Consider the following 19,198-nt stretch of genomic DNA (forward strand, 5'->3'; position numbering starts at 1 on the left):
GCAGCCACATCCCATTTTTGGCTCATATTCAGCTTGTGATCTACAGCTATTCCAAGATCCTTCTTGCTTGTAGTATTGTTGAGCCAAGTATCCCTCCTCTTGTAACTGTGCATTTGGTTTCTTTTCCCTAGATCCAAACTTGGCATTTATCCCTATTAAATTTCATTCTGTTGTTTTCTGCCCAGCACTCCAGCCTATCAAGGTCACTTTGAATTTTGTTTCTGTCTTCCCAGGTATTGGCTATCCCGCCCAATTTTGTATCATCTGCAAATTTAATAAGTATCCCCTGCACCTCCTCCTCCAAGTCATTAATGAAAATGTTGAAGAGCACTGGGCCCAGGAAAGCCTTGCGGTACCCCATTCGTTACCTCTCCCCAGTTTGAGAAGGTCCCATTGATAAGCACTCTTTGAGTCCGATTCTGTAGCCAACTGTGGATCCACCGGATCGTTGTTTCATCTAGCCCACTTTGAGCTCATTTGCTCATCAGGCTATCATGGGGCACTTTGTCGAAAGCTTTGCTGAAGTCAAGGTATACTATGTCCACAGCTTTCCCACACAGTCCACAAGGGAGTCTACCTGATCAAAAACTGAGACCAGATTAGTCTAGCAGGATTTGTTCTTGACAAATCCATGTTGACTTCGAGTAATCACTTCATTTATTTATTTATTTAATTTATATACTGCTCCATATCTAAATAGATTCTGGAGCCATGAACAATAAAAGATTAAACGATTAAAGAAATAAGATACCGTATTAAAAACTGTTGTTTTTTAAAAACAGAGTACCGATAAAAACTGTTGCTGGCCAGTCAAGGAAGGTTTCCTGGAATAAAGCTGTTTTCAGGCGGCGCTGGAAACAACACAGTGGTGGCACCTGCCTGACTTCCAGCGGCAGGGAGTTCCATAGAAAGGGAGCCACCATGCTGAAGGCTCTCCTCCGGGTAGACTCCAATAGGTCCATAGGTCTATGCGGAACAACCAGGAGCATGCCGTCTGATGACCTCAGTGACTGGGCAGGTTGATAAGGGAGAAGGCATTCTCACAGGTATCCCAGTCCCAAGTTGTACTGGGCTTTCTACACTAGTAGCAAAACCTTAATCCTGGCCCAGTAGCGAATCGGCAGCCAGTGCAGTGCCCTCAGCAAAGGAGTTGCATGCTCAAAAGGGGCACCTCCTGACAACCTCCTGCTGCATTCTGCACTAGCTTTGGAGCAGCCTTAAGGGCAGCCTCACATAGAGTGCTTTGCAGTAATTCAGTCTTGAGCTCACTGACACCTGTACTACTGTGGTCAAGCTATCTCTGTCCAGGAGAGGCCACAGCGGGCAAACCAGCCAAAGCTGATAGAAGGCACTCTGAGTACTCGAGGCTCTGATTCCCCTCTGTTTGGTTTATTGCCTTAGGAAGAATCTACTTCGACCCTTCGTTATAGGGATCCTGCAGGTTAAAATGGGGGCTGCTTTCCATCTTTGTGTTTACTGCTCACTTTCCCACAACAAACCCATTAGTGTCTCCTCAGAAGTAACTCTCATTGTGGTCAATGAGGCATACCCTCTGAATGCCCACATCATAACTTACAGAGATCCCCCTCAATTGACATGGCATACTTTAAAGCTCAATTCCCTAAGTGCGGTAAAGTCTGATCTCGAGGCTCTGATTCTCTTTTATTTTGCCTGAGGAAGAAACTACTTCTACCCTTCGCTATAGAAATCCTGGGGGTTAAAATGGGGACTGGTTTCCCATCTTTGTGTTCTCCTCCTTACCTCTTTCCCAGCACAAGCATGTGTGTGTCTACTTGGAAGTAACTCCCACTGTGCTCAATGAGGCTTGCTCCTGAAATGCAGCTGCATCTGGACTTTCAGGGGGAGGGAAAATGGGGGGATATGGGGGGGAACCCTCTCTTATTGGTTGAGCAGTCAGACGACATCCACTCCACCCCCACCAGGAAGTATGTTGTGTGAATCAGTTTTTACTGGTGCAAAGAATCTGGTCAGGGAGCCCTGCGAAGACCAAAGTGCAGCAAAGCTAATTCCTTTTTTAAAAAATCCCATACTCCCCCATTAGCTTCTCTTTCCATTGTCATGGAAACACAGCCCTAGTTGAAGGCGTTCCACTGTGAATAACATTGGTCCCTTAACACATAGTCACCTTTACTTTTCTTTCTGCTTTCCAATATGGGTAGTTCTGTGAACATGGCAGCTGTACGGTGGTGGCCCCCAGGACAGTTTCTCAGATTGCCTAATGTGCCGTCATGTTCCCAGAGTTGCCTAACCTTGGCATAGAACATTGTCAGCTAACTAGTTCTGTCAGGAAGAGCAAACCTTTTTCCTCCAAGAGCTGCATGCAGTGATGGGTGGTGGGTTGTGGGGAGCAAACTGACACATGCACACAAACACTGACACATCCTTCCACCCTCATCCTTTAGCTTTGGCCCCCACCACATTCATGGCCCCATTTTATATATGATCAAATATGTCATTTTTGCACTCACCATTTTTTTTTTCACAAAATGGTGATAACGCAAGGCAGAAGCCACTGAAAAGGAGTTTGCTTGTTTAATGTATATCCCACCTTTCCACTTCCTGGAGTTCTTGCTAACCCTAAACGGGCTACTCCAAGAGTTTTATGGAGTGGTTTGCCCTGAACAAACAGATGGCCGATGTGGTGGCTTTGTGCCAAAGGAGCTCAGTTCAGTCATAGAATCATAGAATAGTAGGGTTGGAAGGGGCCTACAAGACCATAGTCATTACCATACATCCAAAGTTTTCATGTTTCTTTGTAAGACAAGAGTAAGTCACAGCTAGTAAATACATCAAACAACTGCAACTGGAGTAGGGATGGACAGATCGATCAATCTTGGTCTTGCCAAGATTGTTCCTTTTTTGAGGTTAAGCTTATCCAGTCCCATTGATGAACAAGCTTGAGATTATTATTTTTAAAATTGAGATGGAAATTTGCATGCATTTTTCATAATCTGTGCATGAATATATACATTTCTGTGCACATTTTAAATGGCTGTATGTTTAAACACCCCTTCATGGATCACTGCCTTGTTGTGGCTAGGGATGTACGAAAGTCACTTACCTTTTCGCAGGGGTGCTTCGCGGTGGGGGGGAGGCGCTTCGCTTCTCCCCCCGAAGTTCAGGCGAGGGGGGGAGGTGTCCCGCCTCGCCCAGCCGAAATTCAGGCCGGGGGGGAGGCTTCCCACCTCACCTGGCCAAAATTCAGGCCGGGGAGAAGTGCCCCGTCTCCCCGGCTGCGAAACAAAGTGTAAAAAAAAAACAAAAAACCCCGTGATAGGCTACGTAATGATTAACGTAGCCTATCATGGCTAGATTTCCAAAGTCAGTCGTGATAGGCTACGTAAATCGTTACGTAGCCTATCATGGGTGACTTTGAAAAAAAAAAAAAAGCGCGTACACAAATGGCGGCGCTCTGTGGGCGCCGCCATTTGCGTTCCTTATTTGGTCCCGGTAGTCTACATAAAGATTTACATAGACTACGGCGAAAATAAGGACAATGCAAATAGCGTTGCACTTATTTTCGCCGTAGTCTACGTAAATCTTTACGTAGACTACCGGGACCAAATAAGGAACGCAAATGGCAGCACCCATGGGCGCCACCATTTGCGTACGCGCTTTTTTTCCCCCAAAGTCATCCGTGATAGGCTATGTAATGATTTACGTAGCCTATCACGGCTGACTTTGGAAGTCTATATTGTTATTGTGTAAATTGTTACGTAGCCTATCACGGGTGTTTTTTTTCCCCCGCTTTTTTATTTCGCGGCCAGGGAGACAGGGCGCTTCTCCCTGACCTGAATTTCGGCTGGGCGAGGCGGGGTGCCTCCCCCCCCGGCCTGAACTTTGGGGGGAGAACCGAAGCACCTCCCCCCCACCGCGAAGCAAGCTGCCGGACCAGGTAAGTGCCTTTCGTACATCCCTAATTTTGCGTATAAGTCTGTGGGCACATCCTGCCGATTGCCTTTAAAAAAAAAAAAAGAATTGGCGATCAGCACAGAGGAGGCAAACGGCTCCAGTGGAAAAAGCAGCTGAGTGCCATTTTGCCTCCAATCCTCCTGGAGCGGAGGTAAGTGGTGCCGATCCACCCCATATTCCTGAGGCTGGATTCCAAAGTATCCAGCCTCATTTGAATCCGCGGCAGATTTCCCTAACATCCCTAGCGGAAACAAACCAAAGCCAAGCCCGTCAAGAGGGCATTTACATAGGAAAACACCCTGAGGGGTGACTGGAGCTCCTCCGCCCTGGGGCAAACAGCAAGAGCAAATGAAGGACAGATGCAGATAGAAAACTCCCGGCATGCCAAAGGGAAGAGGGGGGGAGTTAGGGTGCTAACTCCCTTCAAGTATAGGGACTTGAAACTGGAGAATGAACCACTCTCGTCCAGTTTAAGTCATTCCTCAATCTACTGTTTTGAAAAAAAAACACAAGGCAGGCACCTTGAAATTGAAAATAAAAACATAAGTCTGTTATCCTGAGACTCTTTAACTGAGGCAGGAAGCCTACACAGCCTGCCTGCCAGGAGGGCACATCCACGTAGCAGACCCACGCCAAGTGTGTGGTATTGGTGGGAGACATAGAGATGCTACACCATCCCCTTACATTCAGAGCTATGGTCCTGCACTGAGCACACAGCCTGACAGAATTCTGGAGGAGGAGGAGGCAGAGGAGGACATATGCTTTGATTGGAGGACCCATAGAGATACAGACATGGTAGGAGCATCGCCTTGAGTTTAACCACAGTTGAGTCAGCGTACTGAAGCTCAGCAAAATAATAATAGGAAGAATAGTAAGAAGAAGTCCTACTTATCACAATAACAATAATAAATGAAATGCCAGGCCTGGCTCAAATAAAAAGGAAGGCTGCCAAAGGAAGGAGAAACAGCAGGGTGAGTGTGAGTGAGTCAGTCGCCTGAGGGCTCCTCCTGCCCCAACACATGAGCTTTGAGAAGTTGATATATTTTGGAGACAGCCTGTCTGGACTGCTCAGAAGTAGGGGATGGCAGAGAATTCCGCCACTGATTCCAGCGAGGCCGGATTCTAAAGACCTGGAATCCGTGGCGGAATGGCCTCCTGCCCCACCGCCCCGCCCCTGCAGAATCCCCCAGGATGGAACTTACCTGGGGCTGATGTGGAGGATGCTGCGGTGGCAGTTCCGGTGGCGGTGGTTCCGGTGGAGGCAGCTCCGGTGGCTGGTCTCCTGGCTGGCCATGGCCAGGCTGCTGCGGCCGCCATTGGCATCCTTGCAGCTGTGATAGGCTACGTAAGTATTTACGTAGCCTATCATGGCTAACCCTTTTTTTCGCCGTAATAGCCTACATAAATATTTACGTAGGCTATTATGGCGGGGGGGGAAGGAATGCAAATAGCACCCACTACGCTATTTGCGTTCCCCTTTTTTTCACCGTAATAGCCTGCGTAAATATTTACGTAGGCTAGAATGGCGAAAAATAGGGAATGCTGTTTTTTTTGGGGGGGGGTAGCCGTGATAGGCTATATAAATACTTACGTAGCCTATCACAGCAGCTTGGCTGGATGCAAATGGAGGCCGCTACAGCAGCCACCATTTGAGTCCACAGCAGCCCGTGGCTGGGTGCTCCACGGAGCAGAGCCGGCCAGGCAGGATTCCAGGGGGGGGAAGGACCTGATCGCCTCCCCCCCCACCACGAATCACATCCGCAAACAGGTAAGTCACTTTCGTACATCCCTACTCAGAAGGCATAAGAAGAGCTCTGAATATACGAGGGGGAGGAGGCACTTTGTGGAGGAGGCGCTTCACCTCAGGGCAACCTGGTGCTTATCTGATCTGTCTCATATCACAAGGAGTCACCTTTGAATCAGCCCACTTTGCCTCATTATTCAGGCTTTGTACCAAGCCAGTGCACAGCCGTACTTATTACAGCCACAACAACAGATGAAATTAAAGATGTTATTAAATATTTAAAGCAGGCAAAAGCTCCAGAGGTTGGTGGCTTGCCAAGTGAATTTTACAAGACGTTTGATGATATAAACATTTCCTAGTTAAATCATTCAATTAAATTTTGGAGGGAGGCAAAACATTGGATACTTGAAAGAAATCTCAAATAGTTGTCATTCCAAAGCCAAATAAAGTTTCTCCATATATGGGCTCATATAGGCCAATTGTCCTGCTTAACCAGGGGGGTATCTCCATGAATGATTTACTGTGAGTTTGCTGCATTTGGAGGTCGTTCAAGGCACATGACACTGTGGCCATCTCACAGCCATCCCAGAGATTTTAGCAGAAAAATGTAGGGATGTACGAAACTCTTACCTGGCTCCACGCCAGGCAATCCACAGTGGGGGAGGCGCTCTGTCCCTCCCCCTGGAAACCTCCCCAGCTGGCTCCGCTCCGTGGCAACTCTGCGGAGCCGCCAGCCGGGGCCACCCGCAACCGGACGTCCAGCCACTGGGCTGCACAGAGACGAAAGTGGCAGCCACCATAGCTGCCATTTGCATCCGTGTCTTTAGCCATGATAGGCTACGTAAATATATACGTAGCCTATCACGGCTAAAGACATGGACACAAATGGCGGCGGCTACGGTGGCCGCCATTTGCGTTCCTTCCTATTGTCATGATAGGCTATGTATATATTTATTTAGCCTATCACGGCAAAAGACAGAGGTGCAAATGGCATCCCTGCATTATCACGGCCTTTCGAAAGAGGCTAATGGTGGCCGCAGATGCGGCTGCCATTCAAGGAGCACCGGAACGGCTGACAAAGGTAGGCTCCGTTCCGGGCCCATTTTGCGGGGTGATGGGGTGGATGGCTTTGTTCCGCCATGGATTCTGGGGGGCTGAATGCGTTGGCATTCAGCCTCCCTGGAATCTGTGGCAGAATTCTCCAATATCCCTAGAAAAATGGTTTTCTGAGACTATTTTTAGTCCAATTTTCCCCTTAATTTTGCTGGTCTGCACTTCTGTTGCGGTGTGTACCAACCCTCCGCATTTACTTCAGCATGATAGCTGTGCCCAGGAGTGTGTCTTTCACCTGGCCGTGACCTCACTGACCCCAGTGAAGGGGCATCCCCCAATCTTTAACATATTTATTTATTATTAAATTTATTGGTCACCCAGCCACTCTGGGCGATGTACAGCATATAATGAAACAGTTTAAAACAATAAAATCCTACAATAAAAATGTTTTCTAAAATACCCTAACCCACCCCAAATGCCTGCCTGAACTACCACGTTTTTAATGCATGGCGGAAGCTCATTAAAGAGGGCGCATGGCGGAGTTCCCTAGGGAGGGAGTTCCACAGAGTGGGGGCCACTACAGAAAAGGCCCTCTCCTTCGCCCCCACCAGTCTAGCTGTCCTGGTTGATGGGACAGAGAGAAGGCCATCCGAGGCTGATCTTGTGAAGCGGCCTGTCTGGTGTTGCTGGAGGCACTCCTTAAGATAGGATGGGCCGGAACCATATAGGGTTTTAAAGGTCAAAACCAACACCTTGAATTTGGCCCGGAAAACAACTGGTAACCAGTACAACTCCTTCAGCACTGGAGTGATGTGATCTCGCCAGCAGCTGCCTTTAATCAGGCGAGCCGCCGCATTCTGTACCAGCTGCAGCTTCCGAACCGTCTTCAAGGGTAACCCCACGTAGAGCGCATTACAGTAGTCTAAATGAGAGACCAGGGCATGTACTACCGTTGGGAGCAGATGGTCGGGAAGGAAGGGGCGCAGCCGCCATATCAGATGGAGTTGATACAGCGCTGTCCAGCTCACAGCTGACACCTGAGCCTCCATGGACAGCTGGGAGTCCAAAATGACCCCCAGGCTGCGGACCTGGCCTTTCAAGGGTAGCCGTACCCCATTCAACACCAGGTCAACATCCCCCAGCCTCCTCTTGTCTCCCAGAAAAAGTACCTCGATCTTGTCAGGGTTCAGCTTATTCCTCCCCATCCAACCACTCACCATCTCCAGACATTTGGACAGGGATTCTACGGCCAACCTGGGTGAAGATTTGAATGAGAAGTAGAGCTGCGTGTCATCCACATATTGATGACACCGCACCCCAAACCTCCTGATGATAGCCCCCAGAGGCTTCACATAGATGTTAAAGCATCGGGGAGAGGATGGAACCCTGTGGCACCCCACAAGTGAGCGGCTACGGGTCTGAAACCTCCTCTCCCAGTGCTACCCTCTGGTACCTGCCGGAGAAGAAGGACCGGAACCACCACAATATGGTGTCTCCAGTGCCCAACCCCTCCAGGCGGTCCAGGAGGATACCGTGGTCAACGGTATCAAAAGCCACTGAGAGGTCGAGGAGAACAAGGAAGGAGCATTCACCCCTATCCAGAGCCCTCCTCATATCATCCACCAAGGCGACCAAGGCTGTTTCTGTCCCATGCCCAAGCCTGAAGCCCGACTGAAATGGGTCTAGAAAATTGGCTTGTTCCAAGTGTGCCTTCAACTGCATCGCCACCACCTGCTCAATCACCTTGCCCAAAAATGGCAGATCTGAGACTGGGCGAAAGTTGTTCAGAACTTGAGGATCCAAGGAGGGCTTCTCTAAGAGCGGTCTTATCACTGCCTCCTTGAGGGCTGATGGCATCACTCCCTCCTCAAGGGAGGCATTCACCACGGCCCTGATCCCCTCACCCAGTCTCTCTCGGCAGCCCATAATGAGCCAAGATGGGCAAGGATCAAGTAAGCAGGTGGTCGGCCTTACAGATGAAAGCACCTTGTCCACTTCATCAGGAGGAAGAAGCTGGAACCGATTCCACAAAACCAGTTTGCCACAGGCCGCCTCTTGCTCACTAACTGTATCCACAGCATGCGGAGTAACACTCCTAATCTGATCAATTTTATCTGCAAAGTGCCTTGCCAAGGCCTCACAGGAGGCCTTAGAATGCTCCAGTCGTTCAGGAGCCACAGGATCAACCAGGCTCCGGACCACTTGGAACAGCCTCCTGGGACAGCACTCTGCAGACACGATAGAGGCAGCATAATATTCCTTTTTTGCTGCCTTCACCGCCACGTGATAGGCTGAAGATACAGCTCTAGTCCGTGTCTGATCGTCTTTGGAGTGAGACTTCCGCCACCGGCGCTCTAGCCGTCTCACCTCCTGTTTCAGAGCTCATAACCACGGATTAAACCATGGTGCAGTCCGAGCCCTGTTCAGGGGGAGAGGGCGTTTTGGAGCCACCTGATCTAATGCCCCAGTGATTGCGGCATTCCAGCCACCCACCAGGGTCTCGACCGAGTGGCCGTTGATGTGCTCCAGAGAATCCCCAAGCACATTCAAGAATCCATTTGGATCCATAAGACGCCTGGGGCGGACCATTTTAATGGGTCCTCCACCCCTGCGGAGGGGTTGTGGAACCGAGAAGTCTAACGTCACCAGATAGTGATCTGACCATGACAAAGGGGTGGTGGATATACCCCCGACTTCCAGATCACTCCCTGCTTCTCCAGAAACAAACACAAGGTCTAGTGCATGGGTCGGCTCACTTAGAATATGGTGCAGCTCCCAGGAAGCCATGGTATCCATGAAGTCCCGAGGTGCTCCTGTGAGGATGGCCTCTAAATGTACGTTGAAGTCCCCCAACACCAATAAATTAGGGGACTGTACACGCACATCAGAGACCACCTCAAGCACCTCGGCCAGGGAGTCAGTCGTGCAGCGGGGTGGACGGTACACGAGCAGAATCCCCAGACTGCCCTTCGGGCCCAACCTCCAGTACATGCACTCAGCAACCTTGGTCTCCCGGAGAGGGGGTCTGGTGAAGACCAAGGACTCTCGGTAGATAACAGCCACTTCCCCTCCCCGATCCCCAGCCCTCAGCTGCTGTGCATACGAAAATCCGGCTGGACACATGGCTGCAAGGGTTGGAGCAGCAGCCTCGGCCAGCCAGCTCTCCGTAATACATGCCAGGTCTGCACCCTCATCCAGGATCATGTGATGGATGAGGGAGGTTTTCTGGGTAACAGACCTGGCATTGCAGAGCAGCAAACGAAGGCCATAAGATGGAGTCATGCCTCCCCCAGCCATCCTTTGGCTCTGGACAGGCCCGGAGCTGGGGACAGATACTACACATCTCTCCCTTGTTCCCCTTACCTGGCATGGCCTGCCCCTAGCGCTCCACCAGTGCCTGCCGCCCAGCCTCGGTATGTATGTTCTGGTCCCCAACAGTCCCCCCACTGCCTCCATCAGGTGGACACATGCCCCCTCGCTCCTGCCTATCAGGCTTCTCCTAGGATAGGAGTATCTCAGGATAGGAGTATCTCAGCACAGTTTCTAATCCTTACATGTCTGATCCTCTCTCTCAGCCACTCTGGTTCCTCATACTGCTGTTTTCAAGATGTTGCTATTTTTTACTATTTTATGGTGTTAAGTTAAAATTATTTTGTTTGCTACCTTGGGTACTCCTTGAGCCAAAAGATGGATTATAAATGAAGCAATACCTGAATCTGATTTCAAACCTGTCAAGAAATCAGGTATTTCAAGATAGACAATGCACTCATAATTAAATACTCCAAGTGTGCCATTCACGCAAGAGGAAACGCAGAACTCATGGGTGTGTGGGGGAGTGAAGTGACAACATGAAGTAATACTTTGCTGTTGTTTATTCATGTCTTTGGATTTAGCATTTCTTCACATGAATGTCAGTTACTGGTAGTAAACTTTTCAGATGATTATATACAAACTACCATACAGGAAACACATAAGACAGAAGATAGATGAGTGGGAGAGAAGTATATCTAGTTATGCATACAAAGATGAGATGTCTGTAGCTTTTTGTCAACAGCACTGAAATAGCAATTAGGGAAGAGCACAGATCCAAGACACTTAAAAAAACTCCCTACGATGCATGGATTGTCCAACCATGATTTAAATCATGCAGTTGTAGCTCTTCGTGCTGTGTACTATATTTCATAGTTATCGAGAAGTGAAGTTTAATCTTAACAATATCAAAGCAGAAGATCGATAACACTTTAAAATGAGTTCAGAGAAAATAATTTGAGAACAGTACTTTGGCTAGGATTCTGTTGCTTTCATTGAACACTATATCTATTTAAGTAGGATCATTTGGAATAAAGAATCATGGATAATACAACTATTCAGGCAAACATTTGAATAAACAGGAATCTGAATACATGGGGGACATTGGAGTGGGGTATATGCCATGATCCCAACTTTTATGGGATCCAGTGCCCAGATGGACTTTCCCCTCTGCCAATGGCTTACTAGAACTGCTGCAGTTATCGTGACTATGGCTGATCAGCGCTGGGGTAACTTCTGGTAGCCAAAGTTCAGATGACTATAGTTCTCTTATACTAGCTATCCTTTTCTCCAGCTATTAGACTTCTTCCCAACCTATATGTTTTCTTTTTAGGGAACAAAGGAGGCCTATTCATGAAGACGCCTAAGATGCCTGAGCATGTCTTTTCCGTTCTACCACCTTGTGCAAAACCCGAAAGATTGTGCTCGTGTTATTCTGGACATTGTAGTTAGTTAGGTTCAGCAGCTTGTTGAAATCTTCCTCCTGCAGTGAGACCTGTCTTGTGGAATACGGAGAAAAGACACTGGAGACATCAACGCTGCCCAGTGCCATTTCACCAGCACTGCGTTCCACACCTGCAGAAGAAAAGAAGAAGGGGACGTCAGTGCCATGGCCAGGCTGTCTCCAATGGTAGAGCAGGGCAGGGAACCTTTTTTGGCCTGGAAGCTGAATTCTACTTTGGGAACGGTTTGGGGGAGGGGGCATTCCAGCAGGGGGTTGGGCCAAGGGTACAGCGGGTATGGCCAAGGATAGAGTAAGCAGGTCAAAGCAAAGAGGGCAGGGCCAATGTAGTTTGCACCAGTGTGATCATGCTTCCACCAAGCATACAAAGCACAACTGAAGTCTATGCATTCCTATTCAGGAGTAAGACAGAGAAAGAGTGCAAAGAAGTAAGCCACAGAAACAGACATTTAAAACACAAGCCTCCAGTTTCCACACCTCCTCCTTAGAGGACTGTGGCATTCTTGCCTACTCCCAGTGAGGATACCCCTTGTTTAAGGCCTTTCTCACTCCAAGCAGGAAACACCTTCCCCACACACAATCATGCTGCCACCAGGACCTTCAGGGCTCAGGTCCAACCCACACTCAGTCCTCTATGTGCCAGGACACACTTGTTTATAATATCACCTGTATTGTTTTCTTTATTACCTTCCACTTGCATAGCCAATTTGTTGGTTAAACAAATACACTTTATTAATTACAGCAATAGGTTGTTGAATAATAAACAAGTAACTCTTAGGGCACAATCCGATGACCACTAGGCAGCAGCTAGATAGCCATAGGACTGGTCAGTTCCCAGAGAACAGCCTCCCTGTCACCTCGTAGGTGGCGCGGATCATCCCTGGGCTCCAGGCTCATAACAGCAGTGTGAAGTGGGGCAAAAGGGGGCAAAAGGGGGCATTCTTGGGGGCGGAGCGGGGCGGGGAGTGAGGAAGCTGGAGCAGTGGAGGCGTTCAAGGTGAGGCTGGACAGCCATCTGTCAGGGATGACTTGGATTCCTGCACTGAGCAGGGGGTTGGACTCGATGGCCTTGTAGGTCCCTTCCAACCCTACTATTCTATGATTCTATGACGTGCCGGTACAATGCTTCCTATGCGTCATCCAGCCTCTTCACCCTGCACTCCAACATGCTGCAGCTAGACAGCTGAAATTGGCCATCTAGCTGCAAATGCAGGATGACTGGAGCGCGGAGGAGAGGATCCCCGCCACGCTCCTCCCGCCGTGCATCACCGTGGTCACCCACGAGTTCAGAGGCGCCCCGCCTCTCCACATAGGATTGCTCCCTTAATGGCTCTATCAATTTATGTTCTCTCATTCATAGTACCCTACATGACATGCTCAAACAATCTCCTCACGATTACTATAGATCTCTCTCTATCTCTCTCTCAGTTCTCAGTCCTAAAATCTTAATCTTATCCCTGTCTCTAACTGACTCACACAGCACAGCCCACAGTTTATATAACACATACACACTTCACTCCCCCCTTCACTCACTCAGCCAATCATCACACATATGTAAATCTACTATAACTATAGACTTAGAATGCATTACTATACGTAGAGATTACACACACACATAACGTCACAAGGACTAGTTTAACTACCTTTAAATTTTAAATTATTTAAAGGGCGGAGTATTTAAAGTTTAAATGATTTACATCCCTTTTTTTTTAATCTCCGATCACTGATTGGGGTTTCCCTGCAGCGCGATGAAGAAGGGCTGTAGTTTTTTGGTGCTCAGCAAGAAAATCTCAGCTCTTATCTTCCATTCATGATTGGAGATAAGAGTGAGGTTTCCTGCCCAGGACTGGAGGGAGAAGGGGTGGGGCCTGCAGAAGAAGCTTCTGGGCTGGATGGGGAACCCCCGCCTTTCTGCCCCTGTCAAACAGGTAATTAAGGCGGGGCTGCCAGAGCCTGTTCAGGAAGGAGCTTGTGGGGAAGAGGACCAGCTGCACCAGGTGGCCCCTGAGCCTGTTTCTGCCCCTGCCAAACAGGTACTTATGGTGGGGCTGCCAGAGGCAGCACCTCGGCATGCACCTCAACGTCATGCCAAGTGCAATGCTTAGCGTCGCACTTGGAGACACATGGAGGAGCATATGAAGAGCCACCTGCCACCTCTCCAGAGATACCAGCAACCAGTTACTAGCAGCAAATAGCAGCAGCAGAGGGCAGCAGTTTTAAAGACCAGGAAGAAAGGGGCAAATGCAGATCTTCTGTGCTCCTTCTTAGCTGCTACTCTCCTTTAAATATATTTTATACTGTTTTATATTTTACATCTTACATTTTAATATATGCCTGAGAAGTCTTTCAAGCAACTCAGGGGGTCGGGGAGGTACCACCATAACTGTGGTCACAGATAGGGGGAGGTATGGCATTGGGGGATTAACAGGCCAGCTGAGGAGAAGAGGGGCTAGACACCTTATGGCTATCCCCTCTTCTGGTTCTAGGGATGTCAGAGAATTCCGCGATGGATCTCGGTGAGGCCAAATGTCAGTGCATTCGGCCCCCCGAAATCCATCACAGAATGAAGCCCCCCCAACCCACAAAAGGCGCATGGGACGAAGTCCCCGCTGCCTCCACCCCACGAAAGGTGCGCGAAACGGAGCACTTACCTGCTCCCGTCTGCGCTGCTTTGCGAATGGCGGCCGTCCTGCGGCCACCATTCGCTTCCTCCTCTTCAAGCTGTGATAGGCTACGTAAATACTTACGTAGCCTATCACAGCTAATGCAGGGACACCATTTGCGTGCCTGAGGAGGCTGTGATAGGCTACGTAAGTATTTACGTAGCCTATCACGGCGGGGGGGAGGGAACCCCAGTGTATGCAAATGGTGGCGGCTACCGCCATTTGCGTACGCTGGGGGGGGGTTTCCCCCTGCCATGATCGGCTATGTAAGTATTTACGTAGTCTATCACAGCAGCGTGGGAAAAAACCAGCGTACTCAAATGGCGGTAGCCACCACCATTTGCGTACGCTGGGATTCCCCCCCCCCCCGCCGTGATAGGCTACGTAAATATTTACGTAGCCTATCATGGCTCAATACAGGGACGCAAATGGTGGCGGCTACGACTGCCACCATTTGCATCCCTGCAGGGCTGCCCAGCGGCTGGATGTCCGGCTGCGGGTGGCCGGAGCCGGCCGGCAGCTCCGCGGCTTGGCCATGGAGCGGAGCCGGCCAGGCAGGATTCCGGGGGGAGGGACAGAGCACCTCCCCCCCGTCGAGGATTCTGGGGGGAGAAACAGAGTGCCTCCCCCCCCACCGTGGATGCCCCTCAGTGGAGCAAGGTAAGGGATTCATACATCCCTATGGTTCTTCCCCCAGCCAGATGGTTCCTGGTGGCCTTACCAGCTTGCCCTTGGGTCTGGTAGTGCTGCTGCTGAATGCCAGGACGGCCCAAAATAAAATCTCCCTCATCCATTATTTGATTGTGGATGAGGGGGCTGACCTGGTATGTATTACTGAGACCTGGGTGGGGGAACTGGGAGGGGTCACTCTCTCCAAGCTGTGCCCTCCTGGGTACTCAGTGCAGCACCAGCACCGACTCAAGGGTTGGGGAGGGGGGGTTGCCATGTTCTATAGGAATTCGATCCCCCTCTCTAGGCTTCCTGCTCATTCGAGTGCAGAGCTTGAGTGCTTGTACCTTTTGTTGGGTACCCAGAACAGATTAGGGATTCTGTTGGTGTAACGCCCACCCCGCTGCCCATCAGACTCCCTGCCTGAGCTGACGGAGGTGATCTCGGACTTGGTGTTGAGGACCCATAGGATGATGGTCCTGGGGGAATCTCAACTTCCATGCCAAGGCTGCTGTATCCGGGGTAGCTCAGGACTTCATGGCTGCCATGACAACCATGGGGCTGTCCCAACATGTCATCAACCCACACATATAAAAGGACACATGCTTGATCTGGTTTTCTTGACTGGGCAGGAGGATGGTGATCTGATAGTGGAGGAATTAACATCTGTCCCCTTGTCATGGTCAGATCACTTCCTGTTGAGGTTTAGACTCTTGGCAGCCTTCCCCCTCTGCAAGGGTGGGGAACCCTTTAAAATGGTCTGCCCCTGGAGGCTAATAGATTCTAATGGATTCCAGAGGGCTTTGGGGGATTTTCCTGCTGGTATGACTGGTGTTCCTGTCGAAGCCCAGGTCACTCTTCGGAATGCAGAGATGACTCGGGCAGTTGACATGATTGCGCCCAATGCCCTCTCCCTCTGAACAGAGCCTGGCCAGCTCTTAGGGATGGACGAAAGTCACTTACCTGTGACGAAATTTCATTCGCGGTGGGGGGGAGGCGCTCCGTCCCTCTCCCCAAAATTCTGGCCGGGGGGAAGGCGTCCCATCCCTCCCCCAAAAAATTCTGGCCGGGGGGGGAGGTGCCCTGTCCCTCCCCCCCAAAATTCTGGCTGGGGGGAGGCGCCCCATCCCTCCTGCCACGAATCCTGCCAGCCGGGTCTGCAAATGGCGGTGGCCATAGCTGCCGCCATTTGCGTCCCTGCAGTCAGCCATGATAGGCTACGTAAATGTTTACGTAGCCTATCACGGCTGAGTTAAAAAAAAAAAAACGTTCGTACGCAAATGGCGGTGCCCATGGGCACTGCCATTTGCGTTCCTTATTTTGGCACGTGTAGTCTACGTAAACTACGTAGACTACAGCGAAAATAAGGGGAACGCTATTTGCGTAAACATTTATGTAGCCTATCACGGTATTTTTTAAATATCTAGCCGTGATAGGCTATGTAAATCATTATGTAGCCTATCACGTTTTGTTTTGTTTTTAACTTGGAAATGGCGGTGGTGGCAGCTGGTCGGAAGACCGGCCGCCGCTGCCAAACCGCCAATGAACCACCGCCGAACTGCCGCTGAACCGCCGCCGCCAGGGAGATTCACACAAGGTAAGTCCCATCCCAGGGGGGGCGGGGGGGCAGACCGTTTCGCCACCGATTTCAGGGGGCCAAATGCGCTGGCATTTGGCCTCCCCGAGATTCGTGGCAAAATTCTCTGACATCCCTACTTGGTATACACCTGAGCTGAGGGCAATGAAGCAAGAGGGCAGACAGCTAGAACGCAGGTGGAGGAAAACTCATGCTGAATCTGACCAAACACAGGTTAGAGCTCACTATGGAGCCTACTCTGTGGCAGTGAAGGTGGGAAAGAGACAGTTATTTTCCACCAGCATTGCATCTTCTCAGTATCGTCCAGTGGAGCTTTTCCGAGTGGTTCATGGCCTGTTACATTCTGGGCCAGGGAGAGAGACTGTGGAACCCTCAGTTGCACACTGTGACGAGTAGGGATGGGGGAGAATTTCTCCCCGAAACTTCAGGAGGCCGAATGCCAACGCATACGGTCCTCCGAAGGTTCGGGGAGAAATTCTCCGCCCCCCCACCCCCCCGCCACCCCCCCCGGGATGGGACTTACCTTTTACGAATGTCGCTCCCGGCGGTGGGTCCCGGCGGCGGTTCGGCAGGTCTTCGGCAGGGGCGGGGGCGGCAGCCGGTCTTTTGACCGGCTGCCACTGCCGCCATTACAAGAAAAGTAAAAAAAAAAAAAAAACGCCCCTGTGATAGGCTACGTAACGATTAATGTAGCCTATCACGGCTAGATTTGCAAAGTCAGCCGTGATAGGCTACGTTAATTGTCACGTAGCCTATCACGGGTGACTTTAAAAAAAAAAAAGCGCATACGCTAATGGCGGCCCCCATAGGGAGCCGCCATTCGTGTTCCTTATTTGGTCCCTGTAGTCTACGTAAAGATTTACGTAGACTACGGGGAAAATAAGGGCAACTCAAATAGTGCTGCTCCCCGGCCTGAATTTCGGGGCACTTCTCCCCGGCCTGAATTTCGGCCGGGTGAGGCGGGAAGCCCCCCCCCCAGCCTGAATTTCGGCCAGGCGAGGCGGGAAGCCTCCCCCCCCAGCCTGATCTTCGGGGGGAGAAGCGAAGCGCCTCCCCCCCACCGCGAAGCAAGCTGCGAGGCCAGGCAAGTGACTTTCGTACATCCCTAGGGACGAGTTTGCGCGGCACTTTGAAGATAAAGTCGCTCAGATTCTCCATGAATTGGACACCACGATCAATTCAGTTCCATTGGTAGAGGCGTTCAGAGCACCGTCTGGTCCAGTTTTATTGGATGAGTTTCAGTTATTGAGGCCTGGGGATGCAGACAAGGTGCTTGGCCAAGTCCGACCGACCACTTGTGTTCTTGACCCTTGCCCTTCACGGCTTATTACATCAAACAAGGGGGGGATGTCTGGCTGGGTCCAGGAGTTTGTAAATTCCTCCTTGAGAGAGGGGGTGGTGCCGGCCTCTTTAAAAGAGGCAGTAATCAGATCTCTCCTGAAAAAGCCTAACCTGGACCCGGAGGACATTAACAATTGGCCAGTGCCCAATATCCTCTTCCTCGGCAAGGTACTTGTACGGGTGGTTGCAGGACAGCTCCAGACACGCTTGAATGAAACAGATTATCTAGATCCATTTCAATTGGGCTTCAGGCCTGGTTTTGGAATGGAAATTGACTTGGTTGCCCTGTGGGATGACCTCTGCAGGGAGAGAGACAGGGGGGAGTGCGACCCTGTTGATTCTCCTGGACCTCTCAGCAGCTTTTGATACCATCCACCATGGTATCCTTCTGGATAGGTTGTCTGGGTTGGGAGTTGCAGGCACTGCACTGGAGTGGTTCAGCTCCTAGGGATGTCAGAGAATTTCTCCATGAATCTCAGGGAGGCCGAATGCCAGCGCATTTGGCCCCCTGAAAATGGTGGAGAAATGGTCTGCCCCCCCACCCCACCCCCGGGACGGGACTTACCTTGTGCGAATGTCCCTGGCGGCGGTAGCGGCTCCGGCGGCGGTGTGGCGGCGGTGTGGCGGCCGCGGCGGCCGGTCTTCCGAACAGCTGCTGCCACCACCATTTCCAAGTTTTAAAAAAAAGTGATAGGCTACGTAAAGATTTACGTAGCCTATCACGGCTAGATTTTTAAAAAACACCGTCATAGGCTACGTAAATGTTTATGTAGCCTATCATGGCTAAGTGAAGAAGAAAAACCCCCCCGCGCGTACGCAAATGGTGGCGCCCAATAAGGGGAACGCAAATAGCGTTGTTGTTTTTTTTCACTCAGCCGTGATAGGCTACGTAAACATTTACGTAGCCTATCATGGCTGACTGCGGGGATGCAAACGGGATGCATTTGCGTCCCGGCAAATCCTGCAGGGATGCATTTGTGTCCCGGCAGGACAGGATTCGTGGCCGGAGGGACGGGGCGCCTCCCCCCCAGCCAGAATTTCGGGGGGAGGGACGGGGCGCCTCCCCCCCACCGCAAATCAACTTTCGGGTTCAGGTAAGTGACTTTCGTACATCCCTATCTGCTCCTACTCGGATGGCCGATTCCTGAAGGTGGTTGTTGTTGTTCTGTCATTCAGTCATGTCCGACTCTTCGTGACCCCATGGACCATAGCACGCCAGGCCTTCCTGTCCTCCGCTCTCTCCCGAGTGTGCTCAAGTTCATATTCACTGCAACAGTGATGCTATCTAGCCATCTCATCCTCTGCCGTCCCCTTCTCCTTTTGCCTTCAATATCTTCCCCTTTCTCCTTTGCTTTTCGCTTCCCTTCTTTCCTCAGCTACTTGGAAAGCCTCATCAGACAGCCTCCTTGCTTTCTTGTATTTCTTTT

At 50.5% G+C, this 19,198-nt stretch overlaps 1 protein-coding gene across 1 annotated transcript in view; it reads right to left on the reverse strand.

Annotated features, from left to right (window-relative positions):
• Window positions 1-10,585: 10,585 nt before the first annotated feature.
• Window positions 10,586-19,198, reverse strand: part of LOC146357389 (cytosolic phospholipase A2 epsilon-like) — a 46,218-nt gene continuing 37,605 nt past the window's right edge. Inside the window, exon 17 of the mRNA XM_084846401.1 lies at window positions 10,586-11,614. Coding sequence (XP_084702527.1) covers window positions 11,403-11,614 — 212 coding nt within the window. The 3' untranslated portion in view covers window positions 10,586-11,402. The remainder of the gene's footprint in view (window positions 11,615-19,198) is intronic.

Source organism: Heloderma suspectum, chromosome 1 (assembly GCF_057233095.1).
Source record: "Heloderma suspectum isolate Gila_16-S chromosome 1, 16-S_ref, whole genome shotgun sequence".
NCBI classification, from domain to species: Eukaryota; Metazoa; Chordata; class Lepidosauria; order Squamata; family Helodermatidae; genus Heloderma; species Heloderma suspectum.